Here is a 22,930-nt window from a genome sequence, read left to right as displayed (position 1 = left end):
AAACCATTCTAAATCGCTTCAGGCCACCCAACAGATCCTCTGATTATTAGCTAATGAGCCTATTATTAAGATCTCAGGTTCATTAGCAAACATGATACAACATAAAGTGCCTTAATTTAGGAATCAGAATTCAAGTCTTAGTTATTGCTTATTAGCCATGTCAGCTAGCCTCTATGAACCTGTTCCTTCATTATAACTACAACTTCATAAAACTGCTTTGAGCGTAAAGTGACATAACTGAAGTTCAAGAACTCTGATAACCAGAGAGCTATGCCAACAGCACTGTGGTGCTTCCCAGAGTGTGGTAGGCCAGTGGTGCATGATAGGAGTCAAATGAGGTGAACTGGAGAGCATCTTCAGGGAAGGGAAGCCCCTTTAATGTAATTATAATCCTCCTCTGAATCACTATCAAGAAAAAACCCAAAGTCTCACTAAAGCTGAATATATAAAAATTCACTAAAGATATGTCTCTAGGGTACCAAACCTGAAAAGGTATGTTTAGGGTTTCTGATAAGAATGAGTTTGAGTCACAGAATTGGAAGAACTAGAATAGGACAAAGTAAATAGAGCCTATAACAAGGACAGAGCAAAGGGAGCAATTAAAGCCAGGCCCAGACCTAAGTCATGGACTAAACTCTCTGTCCTCTTCCAAGAAAACAACCAGCCCACAGTAATGTTCGCCTCTCGAAAATGTTGACATCCAAGAGAAAAATCCTATTCCCCACTGGTGCCTTTCAGACCATTGGAAGAAAAAGGCCTTATTTACTTGGTCTTTACCTAATCAACTAGAAAATCCCTTTGGTGGCTGTCTCAGTCAGTTCCAGGCTGAATAAACATTTATTCTTCAGGGTTCAGGAGGGCCAAAGCTCAAGATCAGGATGCCAGCATGGTCAGGTTCTTGGTGAGAGCTCTCTTCCTGGTTCTGTCCTCACCTGGCCTCTTCTTGGTGTGTGCATGCAGAGTGAGGTTCCATAAAGCCATTAATCCTATTATGAGGGCCCTACCGTGATGACCTAATCTAACTCTAATTGCTTCCCAAAGGCCACACCCCTAAGTACCATCACTTGAGGGTTAGGGTTTCAGCATATGAATTTTGGAAGGGTACAAACATTCAGTTTGTTGCACAGCAGTTGCACATAAAAACCAAGTTCCTATAAAGGGTAACAGATCATCTAGCAAAGTGTAAGAGATCTATTTTGAACCAAAATTAACATGACATGAGCCTAAAGTCTCTGAATGTAGAAAAAACATCAGAAAGGCCACCAATCAACCACCTATGGAAGTCATCAAAGAACAATGCAGAGTAACTATGAAGTTCAGAGTCAGCATGGCAGTACACAATCAAGAGCTGAAGCCCAACACTAAATATGGCCTTTGTTTTAATTTGTTTTTAGTTACTTGTTTTTAGGCAGGACCACAATGGGAATGATGGATTTCAAATCTTCCTCATGTAAGAAACCAGGTACAAGCTAGGAAATCTGATCTCAAGAAAAAGATCAAGAAAATATGATGTTCAGACAGAAAAACTCTATGGAGAGTATTCAGGTGAATCTCCTGAATTTGAGTAGAGATTGTGATAGAAAACCTTTTTGACCTGAAACTGAAAAATATGCAAGCAGTTCAAACATTTATTGATCACTTAAAATATTCCAAGTCCAGTTCTAAGTGCCTTACGTGTATCAACTCATTTAATCCTCATAACTTAAGAGGTAAGTATTATAGGGGCACCTGGGTGGCTCAGTCGGTTAAGCGTCTGACTTGGCTCAGGTCATGATCTCGAGGTTTGTGAGTTCAAGCCCCACGTCGGGCTCTGTGCTGACAGCTCGGAGCCTGAAGCCTGCTTCGGATTCTGTGTCTCCCTCTCTCTCTGCCCCTCCCCCACTTCTGCTCTGTCTCTCTCTATCAAAAATAAATAAAATTTTTTTAAAGAGAGATAAGTATTATTATTGCCCATTTCTATGGATGAAGAGGCTAAAGCATAGAGACTTAACTAACTTTCTCAAAGTCTTAAGCTACTAGCTGAAAAAGTTGGGGTTCAAACCTAAGCAAGTTGGCTTCAGAATGCACTGACTGCTACACTGAACTTATTACCATCTATACAAAAGAGGCCCTTGCCTAAAGTGGCCAAGAAACTGAAAGAAACTAAGTCAAACTTTGACTAGAGGATACAAATAAAGGCTGAGTAATAGGGTCTATCCCTTTGCCTGAGCATTTCCAAGCATCCTAAAAGACTTTAAGTCTGTAACAAAATATGATAGAAAAGAAAATCCTAAGAAGTTTTAAAGGTAATATAAAAATCTCTGAATGAAAATATCTTATTAAATAAATTTGATAATAAAGTTCATTAGGTCAGTTGGCTACACTCTGGTAATGAAGTCAAAGGTTAATCTTAGTCTGGCCTTTTTGTTCCCACATGGCATATGACAGTTCCGTTTTCCAGAATCATCCTTTGTTCAAAAAAGAGCCCAACACTTAAACAGGAATTACAAACAAGGCCCAGAGTTTGTACACCTTAGGAGCAGAGGTAAGACTAGAACCACTGTTTCTTAAAAAAACAAAAAAAACAAACTTCTGTGTTTTGAATACCAGACTCAGTGAATAAAAATTCTCTTTTTCTCTCAAGTATCAGGATTTGTGATGCAAAAATAAAAGTCCAAAAACTTGGTGAGGATAAAATGTTTCCACAAACTATATAAAATCTATAAATACTACAAGAAGCTGGAAAGAGTTTCAAATGAGGTTTGGAGAGGTTTGCTTCAAGCTTAATACCTTTTTCCATTTCTGTAACAAGTTAGAGTATCCCTATAAATACAAAGTTCAGCCTATATTACCATATTCACACACTCAAAGAATGAACAAACTTCAAAAATAACACTTCTCTTTGGCAAAATCAGTAAATGAATTAATTTTGTCATATAATCATTTCAATCTAACATTTTACTTAGCAGATAAATATTTATAAAAAAGCTGTAAATTGTATAAATACTTTTGTCAAAATGCTAAGGGAAAGAAGCCAGACACAAAAGATTACATGTTCTATGATTCTATTTACATGAAATTCTAAAAAAGCAAAACTAATGGTAGAAAACAAATCATTGTTTACCAAGGGCCAGGGGTGGGAGGAAGGGAATGACTGTAATTGGATACATGAGTTTTGGAGGTGAAGAAAATGTTCTATATTATGACTATGGTGGTAGATAGACAACTGTATATACATTTTCTAAACCCATCGAACGCTATACTAAAAACTGGAGAATTTTATGTGAAATTATATCTCAATTTGAAAAAAGATTATACATAATAAATCAGCATGCCTTTCAAAGAATCATTTCAGTAAAAATATTTTACTTAGTAAAGAAATATTTGTGGAAAATCTGTAAATAATATCTTTTAAATCATAAGCACTGTTTATTTTCTGACATTTTTATAAGAAATATTTCTTAAATATTCTTCTAGAAAACAAAGCAAAACTATGAAGCACTTGAAAAGTAACTTTGAATGCAATTTAAAACCCTCTAAAATGTTTCATAAACACAACACAATGATGACTTGGTAGGTCTTTCAGTATTTTTTCCAGAATGTAACAGTATACCGAAGGTCATAAGTTTAGGTTGCACAGGGGCCAAGTAGACAACACAAGTGAGTAGCACGGAGCAAGTGTTAACTATAGTAAACTGCAAAACACAGGTCCCTTCCCAAGTGAGCTGCTACCAGTGGTTCCTACTTACTGATGCCAGGAAAGAATACAGACCACAGTGCAGCCAGAGCTTCTGATGTTTAAAGAAAAGCAGAAATCTAGACTTTATGTGAAATTCCCTCATTTTTTAGAATGGTGGTTTAAATTTTTTTTACAACACCATAGGGCCAAACAAAACATATCCATGGGCAGAATTATGACCTCTGGTCCACAGTGCATGCTTTCTGAACTTTTTCAGTAACAAAGTCTTGTCATTTTTCTAACTGCTTGCCTTTTTATTTACAGTGAATCTGGAATAATGGGGAATACTAATGCAACTGAAGTAAATTCATCTCAAAATTACATAAAGACTAGTCACTTATGGTCTTTTGCAGAAAAACCAAGTCCTGTTTACATTTCTAAGCATACTGGTTGGTAAGAAAAGGAACAATCAGTTAGAATGAAGGAAGAAGGGGTGGGGAAAAACTGAAGAAAATCACAACTTTAAGACCACAGTCAGCTTCTAGACTCCAGAGCAACAAAATAATCCATGTGTTGAAATTTGAGAACTTCATTGCCCCAACTAGTCCAACCCGGCTGTAAATTTCGAGCAAACAATTCCAAACATTCCCCATCTGGCTTGACATAGTCTTTTAGAACCTCTGTCCAAAAAAGAGAAAAAAACATAAAAATTATTATTAAGAAAGGAATCAATTTCCTTTTAGCAGTTAAAAGCAAAGAACAGGGATGTTTCCTTTTAAAAAAGGGGTGGGGAGGAGGATAGCTAATTAATTTCAAGGATTTCATCACAGGCTTTACTATTTATAGTTAGAAATCATTTGAAATGAGCACTCCTGAGATTGGGGATAATACCATCAGAACTTTGAGAAGTCCTAATTTATCAGGTTTCATTTGTAGATGAGAAATAAGGATTTTAACACCCACACAGGTGACTTTTCAATTTTCCAATACTGACACATCTCCTGAGTACTAACTTAATTTTTTAATAAATGTAATCCACGCATGAAAAATAAGTGTATAGGAACAATACAAAAACAATTCACTTAAAAAACTGAGATAAAAATATAAGTGTCTGCAAGCATATATACTAGCAAAAGAGCAGTAAATGAAAAATTAGGCATCAATAAAAATATTGAGAACACATAACTAACAAATATAACAATATCCTCTTAGCTATAACTGGATATAGTACATTCCCTCATTTCCAAATTATAGACCCTTTTTACCTAAAATTTCACCATACTATTTCCACAGATAAGTATTTTTTATTTAATGTATATATGTATTAATAACTACTGAAAACTTTATTTTTGAGAAAAAAAGTACATCATATATATGGTGACTAAATGCTATGACATACAGTGACAGAAAGAATATACCATAGAAGCCTTTTTTTAAAGTACATGTTCATTTGGATGACAATATTTAAATCAATTTAACCTTGATCATGTTCTGGTTAGCTATATTAACATTACAGGAACTGGGTATGAAAATAATAATTGAGGGATGAAAAGTCACCAGAAGAGTATTTTCTAAATATAGTTCTTAACTGCTATACAAGATTGAGCTTAGAAGAAATCTATCAAATTCCCTTTAGGAATGATAAGTATTCCTTAGGAGTACTTGATATAGGTAAAATTTAAAAGAAAATGTATTTAAAGTTGCAGAGAGGGAGGGAGGCAAACCATAAGAGACTCTTAAATAGTGAGAACAAACTGAGAGTTGATGGGGGTGCAGGAGAGGTGAAAGTGGGTGATGGGCATTGAGGAAGGCACTTGGGATGAACACTGGGTGTTCTATGGAAACCAATTTGACAATAAATTATATTAAAAAATTTTTTTAAAGAAAGAAAATATATTTAAAAACACGTTTCATAATGTTCTCCAGTTGCTCTCACAGCAAAATAACGGTTTATTTGTTTAAAAGCATTGGTATTATTCACCAAAAATCAAGGAATTTATGAAGTATTCATTGTCTATAACCCAAATGAACTCAAATTTGGGCTTTGATAGTTTTTAGGAGATGCCAACATGAGGCTTCTAGTTCTTTTTTAAGTGTATAATTATAACTAAATGTCATTAAGCCTGAAAGAAAATTTCCCCAGAGTCTTAGAGGACAATAAACCTATATCACATTTCTATTTTTTCCTCATGAATTCAATGCCTTACCAACCTCAATTCACTTTTACTGTCATCTAAGGTTATAGTGAAGGAAGATTTTGTTTGTTTTTGCTTATTTGTTCGGTTTTTCAGTTTTTAGGCACAAAGATGTTAGCAACTCTATTTTAGACCCTTAATCTGGAGTCTAAACTGGAGTCAGACAGTCAAAATTGTTTACTATTCTGAGCACTCACTATAATTAGTGCTATGGAATTTAACAAAGGAAACAGTTATCCATGTTTTCTAAGAGCACACAAGCTAGTAGAAAACGATGGCCATGTACTTGGAGTTGACAAATACAGTACATAAAACCTAAACCCATTTACTACTTCCTACTTTCCCAAGGTAACATATTTCTGCATGTGTTTTTTTTTTTTTTTCTGGTTGAGAAAACTAGAAAATCAAGGAGCAATGTTTTTAAAATGTTAACCACATTTCAAAACAAAGCAAAAGAAATGAGAGCAAATTAATGAAAATGTTTTCTTTTCTAATCTTAAGTATCAATTTAAAAGTAAACTCGAGATCTTAGAAGTTCTAACCACAAGGAAATATATTTTATAACTGTGTGTGGTAATGGATGTTAACTAGACTTGTGATCAGTGACTATTTCTCAATATATACATACACGAGCCATTGTGTTGTATATCTGAAATTAATATTATATGTCAATTATATCTCTATTTTTAAAAAGTAAATTCCAATGTATAAATTTAAGTATGAATATGATATATACACATACTTAAGATAATTACATAACATTGGACATTAGTAAAACATGCTACTAACCACAGAAGAGGAAATAATCCGTACATAGCCAGTCATTCCTCTTTTGCTCTAGGAGCAAAGGGGCAGGGCCGGGTGGGGGGCGGGGGGGGGGGGGAGAAGCAGCTCGAACAACTGTGCACAAAACCTCATCAAACTGTGTTTTACTCTTCAGACAGAAACTGTTAGTGAATAAAGTAGTAAAAGGGAGTAGAGATTCCTCTAAGGTAAAATATGAAAACCAATTTTGATTCAAATACTTTCATAGTTTTCCCACCTTAAATCTTTAAATTTAATAAACATTTATAAGGTTATGTGATAAGTTATAGCTATTTATGACTTATATATGTATCTTTTAAAACATTTTTTATAGTTAGCAGTAGAAATCAATTAAAAATTTTTAAAAATCTTAGTGTTTCTAGAAGTAAAAGAACATTTCATTTTACAAATTTGCACAAAACAGTTTAAGAACCTTTACATGTAAGTTCTAAGCATATATATAGGACATGTAGTATCCCAAATCCCAGAGTTATGATTTCAGAGTAAATTACAGTCAGAAATCTGAAAATTGTTTTTTGGTGGCTTTAGTTTGTATGGCTCTGTACTTCTGTACGTGCACTTGCTAGACATAGTAACATGAATTCAAAAATACAGAATTACAAATACTTCTTGTCTACCACTACCTAACTAAAACATAAGGATTACATATATCAAGTCATATAGATTTTTCCCCCCCAAAAATCTTTCTTTTCAAAATGTTCCAAATCCTAAAAATATGTTTGTGCTGCTCTCTACTGGGAATATGGCAGAACTACACTTCATACACAGGCTATAAAACTAATTTTTATTAGCATTAATAAAAGACTAATTTTTACTTACTGTTTTAAAACCTTGCTTCTTAACACTAATATTTAAACATTATTTTATTCTATGTACAAGGAATTGATGAATATTTTAACTATAATCTTGGCATGAAAGTTTAGGTCTTAGCATTTAGATTTTTAAAAGTAAAAACATAAGCCCTGGGGTGCCTGGCTGGCTCAGTAGGAGGAGCATGCAACTCTTGATCTCAGGGTCATAAGTTCGAGCCCCATTCTGGGTGTAGAGATTACTTAAATAAATAAAAACTAAAAAAAAAAAAAAATCCCTAAGAAAAACACTAAATTATTCTTTGATACTTAACTGATAAAATTCAAATGAAAAGAATACAAATTAGATTTCCTCCATCAAATATAACTGGTGCCAACCATTATTTTCTTCTCAAAGAACAGTACAATCTCACTTTTCATTTAAGTCACATATTTAATGCATTAAAGAGTCTACGATAGTACACGGCTTAAAGACAATTACTCATTCAGCATTTCTCTAAGTCAAAGAATGGATCATCAGGTAAACATCTGAATATTTTTCAAATTAAGCAACACTACAACACTACAAGACTCTTCTGTATAAGCAATTTAAGATAAAAGAAATTCTAAGTGTTATCAATATAAATTACCTTGGGAATTTATATTCACTTTCCTATGTATTCTAGCTCTATCCCATATTCTACAAAATAATATGATAGGTTGGGAACCTTATAGTTTTCCTGAGCAGCATCTTGAAAGTTTTTGGTTTTTTAAGTGAGGATCACAAAATCAATACAATAGATATTCCTAAAGAAAATTTTTAATAGATAACTCATATCAAATTTGGTGTCTCTCATGAACTTACAATTCTATTTTTTTAAACTATCACTTGAAAAATTTAGCATATACTAACCTTCCACTATATGCTACAGAATTTCAAATACATTATAATCAATCCTCACAACTCTAAAAGATTAAATACCATTAGTCTCTCTTTAAATGAGGACTTTCAGGTAGAACATGTTAGAGTAACATATAGTAGCAGAGTCAGGATTCAAACTCATGTTAGTCAATCTCCAAATCCAAACCTTTCCACTATTCCTTGGTGCTTAGTTTTGCTGAATGATGAACATTACACCAACGCATTAAGACTAGTAAGAACCGTAGCCTGCAGCAATTACCTTTCCAGAGGTTCAGAATAGCAACACCAGCTCAACATAAAACTGAGTCTCTACCAAGTATCAAGGGGATTCTAACCATGTCTCTGACTGCTATTCTAAGCACCTGATTTCAGAACAAGCTAGGGACAGAGCCCTCATAGTAAAATAAAGCCACTAGTAGAACTACAGTCCTCAGATGCCCCATCAGTCTATCAAGGACAGTGGGGCAGTAACAACCAAGGGGAACCTAAATAAATGGTATTAAGGGGAAAAGCAGAGGTGAAATAAAATGAACCTATGCGGCGCATCAACAGTTCATAATCTTATTCAACAGTCTTTAGATGGAACCAGTCTCTGACCACCTTCTAACTACTTTCCAACCTTCTTACCAGGCACAACCTCTAGGACCAGCCAACACCATTTTTTGTGGTTAGCTCCTTATTGCTGACCAACAATGAGCTCCCAGATTTGTCAGAATTATTCTACTGAAGTGTCAACCACCTGATCAACCTGGATCTGTGGGCCTCCTACACCTACTTCTTAGGGCTTCTATTTTGACTGTGACAATATGACTTTGGAGGGCCTGGGCACTTCTTCCACAAGTTGGCCAAGCATCTCTTGGAAGACGCAAAACCAGTGCAGCAGCTGTGCCATCTGCCAAAGCATGAAGAAACCCTCCCAGGATGAGTGAGGCAAAGCCCTCATTGCCATGGAAGTTGTCATGGCCCTGAAGAAGAACCTGAACCAGGCCCTTCTAGATATGCATGCTCTGGGCTCTGTGTACACAAATCCCCATCTCTGTAACTTCCCAGAGAGCCACTTCCACATGAGGAGGTAAAATTCATCAAGAAGTTGGGTAACCACCTAACTAACCTCCACAGGCTGGATGGCCACCAGCTGGGCTGGGCAAGGCCAAGTATCTCTTTGAAAGGCTCACCCTCAAGCACAATTAGGAGCCTCTGGAGCCCAGCAGCCTTTGAGGGACCCCTCCACACCCCCTGATGTCAGAGCTTCTGCCTGCACTTCTCCCTGCAGCCACTAGGCAGCTCTTTAACCATCATGGAGCCCCCTCTCAAGTCATGGACCAAATGAAAACAATAAAGCTTTTGCAGCAAAATAAAAACAAAAAACACTATTCATAAATTCTTCTATAAAATTTTAGAGAACTAATAAAAATAAACATCTGATTTAATTTCCAAATGTCTACACCAAATACTAAATTTAATCCTTTTCTCAATTTGACAGAAGTCATAACAATTCTATTTTATAAAAACATACCAGCAAGCGGTGGCTTATGTGAGTGAAGAGTACAGGGCACACTGACAATTAACTTGTGATCTGGAATAGGAAGCACTTTTACATCTGCATTCCTAATTAAAACAAAACAACAATGTAAATTATACTTTAAAGGACAATTTTTCATATATAAGCCACAGTTGCCTTGATTTTTTTTTTTACTTTTCAAATACTATCTGAATTTAAAAATAAATTCAAGAATAGAAAAAATAATCAAAATCAACAATTTAAGTATTGAGACATTAGTGATAATTTCCTTTTCTTCAATAATGGCAGTTACACACTATATAAAACAAAGGATAATATAAAATTTCATGTGCCATACCATTCATACTTTTCTGGTCTGGGCCATTTTCAGATTTTCAAAAATGTAAAAATTTAAGGAAAATCAATGATCATTATGCCGTTAATTTTATAAAATGTATAATTGTATACATTTATACAGTTTTGAAAAATCATCTTTCCTACCTTAATGGTACAGCAGTTTTTTCTCGAACTCTCCCCAATACAAGACCTTCATAAGGCTTTTTGTGTGGAGAATCTAATGGGAACACAAACTCTCCTGAATTGGTGATCTGATAGGAGGAGTCAAAAAAACAAAACAAAATTAAACCATACATCTGTAAATACCCAGGAAAGAGTCTGGCTTTTTATCTATCACTATACAATTTCCACCAAAGAAAAAAAAATTATTAAACCTCTAGGCTAGTGTTAATAAAAATATAATGTAAACCACAAATACAAACCGCATTTGTAATTTAAATTTTCTACTAGCAACATTAAAAACGTGAGAAGTTGGGGCGCCTAGGTGGCTCAATCGGTTGTGTCCGGCTTTTGATTTCAGCTCAGGTCATGATCTCATGGTTCATGAGTTCAAGCCCCACTTCAGCTCTGAACTGACAGCGCTGAGCGTGCTTGAGATTCTCTCTCCCTCCCTCTCTCTCTGCCCCTCCCTAGTGCGCACATGCACACACTCTCTCAAAATAAATAAACATTAAAAAAAAAGTTGGAAGCATGTGGTAAAAATAATTTTAATTATATATTTAGCTTAATTTCACATATCCAAAATATTATTTTAATATGTAATCAATTCAAAAAGTTACTGAGGTATATCACATTTTTTCTTTCATACTGCCTTTGAAATCCAATGTACATTTTACACTTAGCATCAATTCAATTTTGAACAGCCGTAATTCACGTGCTGAAGAGCCACATATGGTTAGTGACTATCACATTAGACAGAGCAACTATAAGGGACTAAAATATTTTAAATATCACTTTACACATAAAAATCTACTTTTCATTAAAATTTATTCCTGGAAGCCATGTCATCATTAATTCATTTATTCACTCAAATAACATTTACTGATTACTGATAATATAAATAAGTAGATTACAATAAAGTATATTCCTTCACAGAAAATAGTGTCATAAACATTGTCAGAGCGAGAATTAGTAATAAAACAACTCAGGGATTGATAAAATAGACAATACTTAGTCTAATCCCTTGGCATTATAAACCCAGAAATTCAATTTTACCATTTCACCTGGAGTTATTATACTCTCAAAGACTCACTTAAGCTAATCAAACTGAAAACACTATAATAACAATATCAATTTATTAACCATTGAAATACATATTTTCACTATCAGAATATTCATATCTATGATCTATGGAACACTTTACTCAACATCAAGATACCTAAAAAGCCAAATCGGTAAAGTCCTTTTATCACCTCTAGGACCCATAAGAGATAGATCTCTTTCACATAGTGCTGTACAAATACAGACAAGTTCTTATTCTTTGGATATCTTCTATATTCCATGCAAATTACTCCTTCTGTTATAACAGTACATATAGTTACCTAATAGTGTTTCATATCACTTACTGCATTTTTGTCTTAAACTCTAGGCTTATCATATCATCTCTCAGAACTGATTACTACTACAAATAAATAACTTAGCTTTTATGTGCTAACATTTTATTGGTTTTGATTTCAGAAGGTACCTTTTCCCTGACTTTGGCCCCAGTTTCTGACAATAAAAAACCTGTAATAATGTACAAGGTAGAATGGGTTTTATATTCCTGTCAATGTCCACATCAACCAAATCAACCAAAGCTTAGCCCAGGGTACAACATGAAAGCACAGATACAACTATTAATGTTTTTTTCCAAGTCCATTAAAATAGGTGCAAATAAACAATATACACAGCTTTTAGAAGATATACCAGAAGAGCCTTTAGTGGCTCAGTTGGTCAAGGGTCCCAACTCTTGATCTTGGCTCAGGTCATGATCTCACGGTTCGTGGGATCAAGCCCCATGTCAGGCTCTGCACTGACAGCACAGAGCCTGCTTGGGATTCTCTTTCTCCCTCTCTGCCCCTCTCCTACTCATGCTCTCTCTCTCTCAAAATAAATAAATAAACTTTAAAAAATAAAAGAAGATATACCAGTAGACTACAAAATACATAGGAAGAACATAAACATAGAACTCTCCTGTCTAAAATGAATATATCAGCTATATAAATATTAAACATTCAATTGACAAGTTGGCTTATCTTTTTAAAATATAGGAGTGCTTCTGCAGGATTCATCTAAGTAGACAGAATCTTTAAAAAGATGTCCAACGGACTCTGAACTGATGCCTTATTTTTCTGTATTTTTTTATTTTTATAGCAAGCAGAGATATTAAAGACCAGTCAACCAATCCAAGAGTTGGAATCATTTCTTTCAAAAATAGGCATAGCAGCACATAGGCACTGAGGACCTATGTTAAAATTCAAAGTATGTAAGGTTCTTGGTTCTTTCCACCTCTTCCATGCTGAGTTACTTGGGTATTCTCTCTCCCATCCCCAGCAACAAAAGAAAAAAGAAAAAGAAAAAAAAAAAAGAAGGAAAGAAGTTGCAAACGGTGACTGAAATTGTGGATGTGAAAAGAGGAAGAAAATGAAGGGTAAGACTATTTCTATGTTTAGTGCTAAACAGATTTTCCAAAGTTTTTGTTTGTTGTTTTTAAACTACAGACATCAGAGCTTTTTAAAATGTCATCCTGATATCTCCCTGAGTGACTTCCTAAGGCCAGCACGTTGGGACTCTACTATAAAAAGACACAGAACAAATAAGCAAAAAGCCTCCAAGAATAAGAAAATAAAAGTATTTAGTAAAAAAAAAAAAAAAAAAAAAAAAAAGTATCAAATTAAAAGTTTTAATTAGACCGTGTTAAAGGAGTAGAGCAGTAACATGCTAAGCATTAAAAATTACATGCTACATTTATGTGTAAGTTATGTGACTTACATGGCACGCTATATAACAAGTTAATTTCTGAACTTACTTTTACCCAGTGCCATTCAGCGACTACCTCAACAGACCAAGAAGGATAAAGTTCTTCCTTTACAAAACGCAGGTGCTTCTGTCTATTGGTCACCCAAGTAATAACAAGGCAGTTTGGAGCAGCCAGTTTAGGGATAAGTATCTCCTTTATTTGCAGCGGTGATAAATAACTGTACCTACAAATAAACAGAAAAAAAATATTAGCAAAATTCACTGCAAAAAGGAAGAATAAGCAGAGAAAAGACCCATATAATACTGACTCCACAAACACAGAGCTCTTATAGCAGTTTATTTATATAACTAAATATGAGGCCACAGTGACACCCAGTGGACATACTATTACATGCAAATTGGAATTAACCCATTTTCATTTTTAACAGTGAAAAATTGCCAGGCTATATTTATCATTTTTAACTGTATTACATTTCAGTAATTTCACTAATATGCTTTTCTCCCATTCAAAATTAAACAAACATTATTGCTTGTTTTTCCTAATCCTACAATATACAGGGACCCTATCACACAGTGAGTCTTGAAACCACCAACCCTGTCTATCATCCTGCTTCTTTTTTATTCCTAATCAATTCTACTGGGCTCTCTGAAACCTTCATACTTTCATTTTTTAAATATTCTATATAGTCTTGCACCTCTGAATCATTAACAGTACAAACTTTGATTTCTCTTGCTAAAACTACTTGCTCTGTAATATCCAATTTAAAGAATGTGGCCCTTTCTCTAACACTCAATACACACCAGAAAGAGAGAAGGGTCAATATTCTCCTAGCTCTCTTATTGCTGCTTCTAGGCTATACTCCTCCATCTGCATAAAATCCACTTCTCCTTGAGGGACATGCCATCCAGCTATGCTAGACTGTAATGTTCTATCAAACCCATTTCTTCCGCACTCCCCATAATCGATGAAGCCTTAAGCTCTAAGAACCTTCTCCCTTACCAACACAAATCTTGCCATTATCCTGGGCAATTTCAAGACACAATTTATATAATGTGCACACTTTGCCTAATCTTCCCGTAAACAAATACAATTACATTCATCTCAATATTCCATTCCCAGTGACCCCAACCTGGACCTTGGCATCACTCATACTTAATTCCATCTCAAACTAAACACCAATCTCTGGCAGTAAATACCTATCTCTTACCTATTCTTTAACCTTACCAAAGCATCCCATGACCCATCCCTCTACTTTTACTGAGTCTATCATTTCTTCCTGACCACATGTTCCTCTTCTCAACAGACTAGCAATCATCAATCATTTCACTGTCCTCTCATTAGCACCCTAAATTCCCATCCCCTCTTTATCCTTCACCCCACAGCTCCTTCAAACCTCCAATCTTCAAATCAACTTCCACACAATTCACTTCTACTTCTTCATATGGGGAAAATCTGATGGTGGAAAACGCAGAAGTGAAGAATTGGCTCAATTAAACCCATTCTGAGGTTCTCAAAACTACTAAAACTACTCATCAATTCTTTTATTTATTCTTGGTCAACTACAAACCCTCAACTCTTTTCAAATCTCTTGCCCAAATTCACTATTAGCAGATGAAGTTAACTCATATTATCAGTAAAAATAAAAGCCAACAGACTCCTTCAATTTCCTAATCCTCTCTTCTTATATACCTTCACTTATTTCTATACATTTCCTCTTAAATGAAATGGTATGGCTTCACCTATTTAAAGCTTATCAGTCCAGCTGTGTTCTCTTATTCCCATTTTCTACTATCTTATAATGCTAATTATTCCTCTCCTTTGTATTTCAACCTCACTAGTAGTTCCTTACCATCAGCCTCAATATTAAAGGAAGAAAAGAAGAGAGAAAGAGGGGAAGGAGGTAGTGGAAGAGAAAAAAGACAAGAAATTCCCTCAATTCAGTCTTCTAATGTCTACATCTAACCTAAGGACTGGTATGCATTTAGTCTTTCTACTTTCTTCTACGTTATTCCTCAATGGACTATAATAGGCTTCTACTATTACACCTGTTCTAGAAAAAGTAAATGACATCCTAAAGGCCAAATGCAATCAATATTGGAATCCAACTCTCATACACAGCAACTGTATGATATAAGGAAGTGATCAATAAGTATTTTCTTAAACAAATAAGTAATATAATTCAGATCTCCTGCACCCAAGTTTTCTGCCATCCAGACCAGTGCTCTTCCAGTAGGCTAGCATTTCATATAATCAAAGTGATAATTTAAAAAAAAAAAACTAAGGGGAGCCTGGGTGGCCCAGTTATTAAGCATCTGACTTTGGCTCAGATCATGATCTCACACACAGTTTGTGAGCTCGAGCCCCGCTTTGGGTGAGCCCCACTTCTCCCTCTCTCTCTCTCTCCCTCTCTGTCTCTCTCTCTCTCTCTCACTCTCCCTCTACCCCTCCTGGAATTCTTTCTCTCTGCCCCTTGCTCTTTCAAAAAAATTTTTTTTAATTAATTTAAAAAATTAAAAGCTTGGGGCTCTTGGGTGGCTGTCAGTTGAGCATCCGACTTCGGCTCAGGTCATGGTCTCACAGTTCATGAGTTCAGGCCCCGCATCGGGCTCTGCGCTAACAAACAGCTCAGAGCCTGGAGCCTCCTTCGGATTCTGTGTGTGTGTGTGTGTGTCTCTCTCCCCCTCCCCTGCTCATGCTCTGCCGCTATATCTCAAAAATAGATAAATGTTAAAAAAAAAATTTTTTTTAATTAAAAACTAAGTTTGCCACAGTGTGAAAAACATCAAGTCAAAAATTTGAAGTCTGATGTTCCCAATAACTACAGATTCTTTGACTGTCTTAATTTCATTTAATTGGGTTTATTTGCCACGGGTAGTGGAGAATGAAATATTCCATTTATTAGTGTTATTCTCCTAGAAGTTATTCAACAAATTCTAAAATATGCATCTTTATCACCAAGGTAGTATTCTAGGCAAAAAATGTTTCACCTGAATCTAATCATGAAAAAATAATCAGACAAATCCAAATGGTAGGAAATCTACAGAAAAGTGGCATGGGATCTTAAAAAAGAGTCAATAACCTGGAAAAAAAAAAAAAAAAGCCAGGAGATGGTTGTGCAGTAAAGGAATAAAAAAAAATAAAGACCAAACGTAATGTATGATCCTCGATTAGAGCTTAAATCTGAAAACCAAAAAGAAAAATATAGCCATAAATAATAGTTTGAGAAGAGATAAAAAAATATATATATATTAGTATTTAATGTATATTTGATACTATTATATTTTACAATATTAAACTTTATTGGGAGTAATACTGGTATTATAGTTATGTAGGAGAATATACTTGTTTTTAGGAGACACATGCAAAAGAATTTGTGGGTGAAAGCATGATGTCTGCAACATCAGATAAAAAAGCAGACAGATGGAGAGCGAGAAAATACACACAAATGTGGTACAATATTAATAACTGATGAATCTAGAAGAAAGGTAATTTGACATTCATGTACTATTCTTTCAAATTTTCTCAAAATTTGGAATTTTTTAAATCAAAAGTTAAGAGAAAGAAGCAATACAATAAACATTACAAAAAGATCATAAAGACACACCTATAAGCTAAATGGGAGAAAAAAAACAAAAAAATGTCAAAATATGCTGTGTAAAACCATTACAAAATATTATAAAAGGAATAAGTCTATTTTTCTGATTTATAAAAGCTGCCCCCAAAAATGCAGGACTTGTTTACTTTTTTAAAGTTTACTTTTTTAAAGTTTTACTTTTCTAAAACTTCTAAAAAGGATAAGAATAACCTAAAAAACTATCAATTTTCATTAAAGTAAAAAGCAAATGAAATTTAGACTGAGTATTTTTTTTTAAATGTTAACATTTATTTATTTTTGAATGAGACAGAGACAGAGTGCAAGCTGAGGAGGGGCAGAGAGAGAGGGAGACACAGAAACTGAAGCAGGCTCCAGATGTGGGACTAGACTCACAGACTGCGAGATCATGACCTGAGCCGAAGTCAGCCGCTTAACCAACTGTGCGACCCAGATGTCCCTAAACTGAATATTTTAAAAAGTAATTCTTAGAGCATCTGACTTCAGCTCAGGTCATGATCTCACAGTTTGTAGGGTCAGCCCCGTGTCGGGCTCTGTGCTGATAGCTCAGAGCCTAGAGCCTGCTTTGGATTCTGTGTCTCCCTCTCTCTCTGCCCCTCTCCTGCTCGCACTCTGTCCCTCTCTGTCTCTCAAAAATGAATAAACATTAAAAAAAATTTTTTTTTAAGTAATTCTTAGAGAAAACTGGAATACATTACCAAAGAATATCATAAAATTGGACTCTTTGATTCTTTTCAATTTAACACTGAACTCTAATGAGAAGCAATTGGGAACAGTCTTTTCAACAAATGATGCTGGGACAACTGGATATCCAAATGCAAAAGAATAAAATTGTGATTTTATCTGATTTCATATGTAAAATTAAACTCAAAATGGGTCAAAGCCCTAAATATGAGAGCTGAAACTCTTAGAAAACAGGTGTACGTCATTGTGACCGTGATTAAGGCACTGGTTTCTTTTTTTTTTTTTTTTTTTTTTTTTTTTTGAGAGAGAGAGCAGGCACAAGTGAGTGAGGAGCAGAGAAAGAAATAGAGAACTGGGGCTCACCCAGAGCTCGTGTTTTACCCAAAGCAGGGCTCGTGCTCTCACCAAGCAGGGCACAAGCTCACCTGAAGCAGGGCTCGATGTGGGACTCAAACTCATGAACTATGAGTCAAATGCTTAACGACTGAGCCACCCAGGTGCCCTAAAGGCAATGGTTTCTTAAACACAATACCAAATGCACAAGCAACAAAGGTTAAGTTTGACTTCCACAAAATGTAAAACTTTGTGCTTTGAAAACAGTAGAAATTAAGTGAAAAGGCATCATGGCAAATAGGAGAAAATACTTACCAATCATACAAGGTAAGGGCCTAGAATCCAGCATATATAAAGAACTCTTAGAAATCAACAAAAGACAAATAACTTTAAAATGTGCACAGGATCTGAACAGTCAATTCTCCAAAGAATATATACAGATGATCGATAAGGACATGAAAAGATGCTCAATATCATTAGTCATTAGAGAAATGCAAATCAAAACCACAAGACATCACTTTATGCCCATCAGGATGGCTATAATTTAAAACAAACATCAACAATAAAAACAGAAAATAAGGGTCACTAAGAATGTAGAGAAACTGGAACCCTCATACACTGCTGGTAGGAATGGAAAATGGAAAATGACACATACAATGTGAAAAATAGTTCAGGGGCGCCTGGGTGGCTCAGTCGGTTGAGTGTCTGACTTCGGCTCAGGTGATGATCTCACGGCTCATGAGTTCGAGCCCTGCGTTGGGCTCTGTGCTGACAACTCAGAGCTGGAGCCTGCTTCTCATTCTGTGTCTCCCTCTCTCTCTGCCCCTAACCCACTCACATTCTGTCTCTGTCTCTCTCAAAAATCAATAAACATTAAAAAAAAAGAAAAGAAAAGAAAAATAGTTCAGTGGTTCCTCACGAGCTAAAGGTAGAATCACCATATGATGCAGCAACTCTATTCCTAGGTAAATACCCAAGATAATTGAAAACATGTTGCCTGGAATTAGTCAACTACAATGCCTGAAGGAACAGGCCTTAAGACTGCCTCTCTTCTACAACTAACTAGTTTGGGCAGTTTCTAAAACCACTCTGAAGTTCAATAATTTGTCAAAATGACTCATAGAACTTACTGAAAGCTATTATAATCATGATTACAATTTGTTATAGAAAACGATTTACTACAGTTTTTCATGTAAAGGTTATTATGCTTTATTACAGATTAAAATCAGGCAAAGGAAGAAATTCAGAGCAGAGCGGGGTTGGGGGGGTGGGGGGTGGGCGCTTCCAAACACAAAGCCTCCAGTGGTCCTTTCCCATGAAGTCAGAATGCATTACCCTCCTGGCATCAATGTGTGATAATGCACACAGAGTATTAATAACCAGGGAAGTTCACCCCAGCTTCAGTGTCCAGAGTTTTAACTGGAGATGCATTACATACGCATGACAGAGTGACTAACTGCCCAAGTGGTTGAACTCAGTCTCCAGGTCAACTAATACCATTGGGACTCAAAGCTCCTACCTTAAATGACACCAGACTGTCTCTAGTGTAGACAGTCCCTACCCTAAAACTGTTTATGTAACCAGTCTCCCAACTTCCCCACCCCCCAACTCAAGCACACTAAAATAAAAATAATCCTATCAGATATAATATAGATTACCTCCCAGAAGCTGAAGACAAAGGTCAAACTTCTGTTTGGGCAAGGCCAAATTCTTCAATACACGTGTTCATGGAAAAGCTTATATACAAATGCTTATAGCACCATTACAGCCAAAAGCTGGAAATCATGCAAACATCACCAACTGCTGAACCTATAATATATTAAGGTATGTATGTATGTATGTGTATATATATATATATATACGTATATATATATATACATATATATACGTATATATATATATATCTACCTACCTCGATATATATGGATATATATGGATGTATAGATATATCCATTCAATAGAATATTGTGCAGCCATTAAAAAGAATGAAATACTGATATATGCTAAAACATGGATGAAACATGAAAACAAATATCAAATGAAGCAAGCCAGACACAAAGGCCACATGTTATATGATTTCATTTACATGTAATGTCCCAAAAGGTAGGTTCATAGAGACAGAAGGAAGATTAATGGCTGCCAGCGTATGGGCAAAAAGGGGAACTGAGAAGAACAAAGATTCTTTTGGGAGTGATGGAAATATTCCAGAATAATATAAGGTAATAGTTGGACAACACTATAAATGAATTAAACCACTAAACTGTACACTTTAAAGTGGAGAAAATGGTTAATTTTATCTCAGTTTTTAAAAACCTATATTAGCACCCTTCTCTCAAAGAGCACACAATCTAATGTTTATAATATAATAACAAAAGAAAAAAGAGATCACTCACCCTTGTAACTAAAATACAGAACAGACTGAAAGCATTAAAACTTGCTAAGAGGGTCCAACATAGCAACATAAGACTCTGAATTCACCTCCTCCCACATGCTAAATCTAGGCCTATATAGAGACAATTCCTCTGGAAGAAGACAGGGCTGATTACACAGCTTCTACACAACAAATGGTAAAGGGACCAATAGGAAAAAGTAGGAGAAATATGGATAAAACAGGAACCCCACTCCTGACTAGGTGACCTAGAGGAGAGAAGAGTATTGATGAGAGGCCAGCACACTGACTCACCTGCTCTCAGGCATAGCAGTTTAAAAGGCAAATAGACTGTAAATGAAGGAAACACATTTACTCACACTAGAGCATTGAATAAAGAGGTATAAAACCACTGGAACTCTCACTGGGGTTAAGAGGCATTTTTACATTCTACATCCACCTTCATACCATAAATAAGACCAGGGTCCAGGTACTCTACCAACTTGCTAGGGCCACCCCAGCACACTCTAGACCTCTGGCCCACACCAGCTCCAGCTATCCCTCAAAGACAGCCCCCACACAGTACACAGGTCCCTAGCCATGTCAGCCCTAGCTCCAGCCATCCTGCCAAGTCAGCCCTGACATAACACCCTCCAGAACCCAATGGGCCTATGCCAAATCCAGCCATTCCACAAAGGCAGCCCAGCATAGCACATCCACATAGGACATACCCAGCCTACACCCACTCCAGCTCCACCATTTCCACAGAGGTAGCCACAGCACATGTCCCAGGACCTCCAAGCCATGCCCACTCCAGCTCTAGCCAGCCTGCCAAAGTCATCAGGCACACTGCCTATACAGCAGGCAGTCCTACACAAGGCCACTCCTTCAATACCAAGAAAGTTAGCTCTTTTAGCTAATTCATACAAACACACACAGAAAGTCAAACAAAATGAGACAGAGAAATACATTTCAAACACCAGAAAAAAAGAAAAACCTAAAGAAAAGAAGATAAGTAATTTACCTGATAAAGAGTTCAAAGTAATGGTCATAAAGATGCTCACCAAATACAGGAGAAAAATGGAAGAACACAGTGAGAACTTCAACAAAGAGAAAGAAAATATTAAAAAAGAACCAATCAGAGCTGAGGAATAACTGAAATGAAAAATACACTAAAAAGAACCAAAAGCAAATTACATAAGAGAGAAGGATGAATCAGCAATCTGGAAGAGAGAACAGTTGAAATTATACAGTGAGAATGGCAAAGAAGATTTTTTTAAGGAGGATAGTTTTAAGGGCCCTCTGGAACAACAAGCATAAAACATTCTCATTATATGGGTCCCAGAAGGAAAAGAGAGAGGAAAACTGCCAGAAAATTTGAAGAAATAATGCCTGAAAACTTCCCTAACTTGGGAAAGGAAATACATACCAAATGCAGAAAGCATAAAGAGCCCCTAATAAAATGGGCCCAAAGAGCTCCAACAAGACATATTATAAATAATAAAATAGCAAAAGTTAATGAGAGAATGTTGAAAGCAGCAATAAAAAAACCAATAGTAATAAATGAGGAAAACTACATAAGATGATCAGCTCATTTTTACTTTAGAGAGCGAAAGAGAGAGAGAGCACACACACAAGCTGGGGAGAGGGACTGAGAGAAAGAGAGAATCTCGAGCAGGCTCCATGCTCTGTACAGAGCCTGATGCAGGGCTAGATCCCATGGCCCTGGGATCACGACCTGAGCAAAAATCAAGAATCAGACACTACACTAAACCAAATGAACCACCCAGGCACCCTGATCAGCTCATTTTTCAGCAAAACCTTTGCAAGCCAGAGGGAGTACCAGGATATATTTAAAGTGCTGAAAAGGTAAAACTTACAACCAAAAATACCCAGCAAGGCTGTCATTCAGAATTGAAAGAGAGATAAAGGGTTTCCCAGACAAGCAAAAACTAAAGGAATTCATACTAAACCAGCCTTACAAGAAATGTTAAAAGATCTTCTTCAAGCAGAAAATAAAGTACCATGACTAAAAATAGGGAAATATATGAAAGAAAAAAATCTCACTCATAAAGCCAAAAACTATAGTAAAGGCAGCAGTAGATGAACCAATTAAAAAGCTAGTATTAGGATAAAGACAAAAAAAGTAAACTTGGGCACCTGGGTGGCTCAGTCGATTAAGCATCCGATTAAGCATCTGATTTTGGCTCAGGTCATGATCTCACAGTTCGTGAGTTTGAGCCCTGCATAGGGCTCTCTGCTGTCAGTGCAAACCCTGCTTCAGATCCTCTTTCTCCCTCTCTCTCTGCCCCTCCCCAACTTGCACATGCGCATGTATGCACACATACTCTCCTTCTTTCAAAAATAAACATTTTTTAAAAACTTAAACTCAACTATAGCTACAATAAGTAGTTAAGGAATACAAAATTTAAAAAGATGTAAAATATGATGTCAAAAACAGAAACAACAGATATACAAAACATAAAGACAAAAGAACCCAAACATAACTCTAAAGAAAACCATAAAATCACAAGGGAAGAGACCAAAGGAAGGACAAAGAAACACAGAAGAACTACAAAAACAACCAAAAAACAATTAAGATGTCAGTAAGTACATACCAATCAATAATTACTTTAAATAAAATGGGCTAAAATGTTCCAGTCAAAAGACATAGGGAAGCTTAATGGCTAAAAAAAATAAGATCCATCTATATGCTGCCTGGAAGAA

The 22,930-nt window shown here is 35.7% G+C and overlaps 1 protein-coding gene across 2 annotated transcripts in view; it reads right to left on the bottom strand.

Moving 5' to 3' along the window:
- Nucleotides 1-2,746: 2,746 nt before the first annotated feature.
- The window catches only part of METTL4 (methyltransferase 4, N6-adenosine), a 51,549-nt gene continuing 31,365 nt past the window's right edge, over nt 2,747-22,930 (bottom strand). For both annotated transcript variants that reach the window (XM_025931359.2, XM_086682568.1), the window contains exons 6-9: nt 13,254-13,428; nt 10,391-10,497; nt 9,905-9,996; nt 2,747-4,338 (exon numbers count right to left, since the gene is read on the bottom strand). In XM_025931359.2, coding sequence (XP_025787144.1) covers nt 4,193-4,338; nt 9,905-9,996; nt 10,391-10,497; nt 13,254-13,428 — 520 coding nt within the window. In that variant the 3' untranslated portion in view covers nt 2,747-4,192. The remainder of the gene's footprint in view (nt 4,339-9,904; nt 9,997-10,390; nt 10,498-13,253; nt 13,429-22,930) is intronic.

The sequence above is a fragment of the Puma concolor genome, chromosome D3, assembly GCF_028749965.1.
Source record: "Puma concolor isolate L17-30 chromosome D3, mPumCon1.1.hap2, whole genome shotgun sequence".
Taxonomy (NCBI): Eukaryota; Metazoa; Chordata; class Mammalia; order Carnivora; family Felidae; genus Puma; species Puma concolor.
Note: the sequence above shows the minus strand (reverse complement) of the source record. Positions and strands in the feature narration are given on the sequence as shown.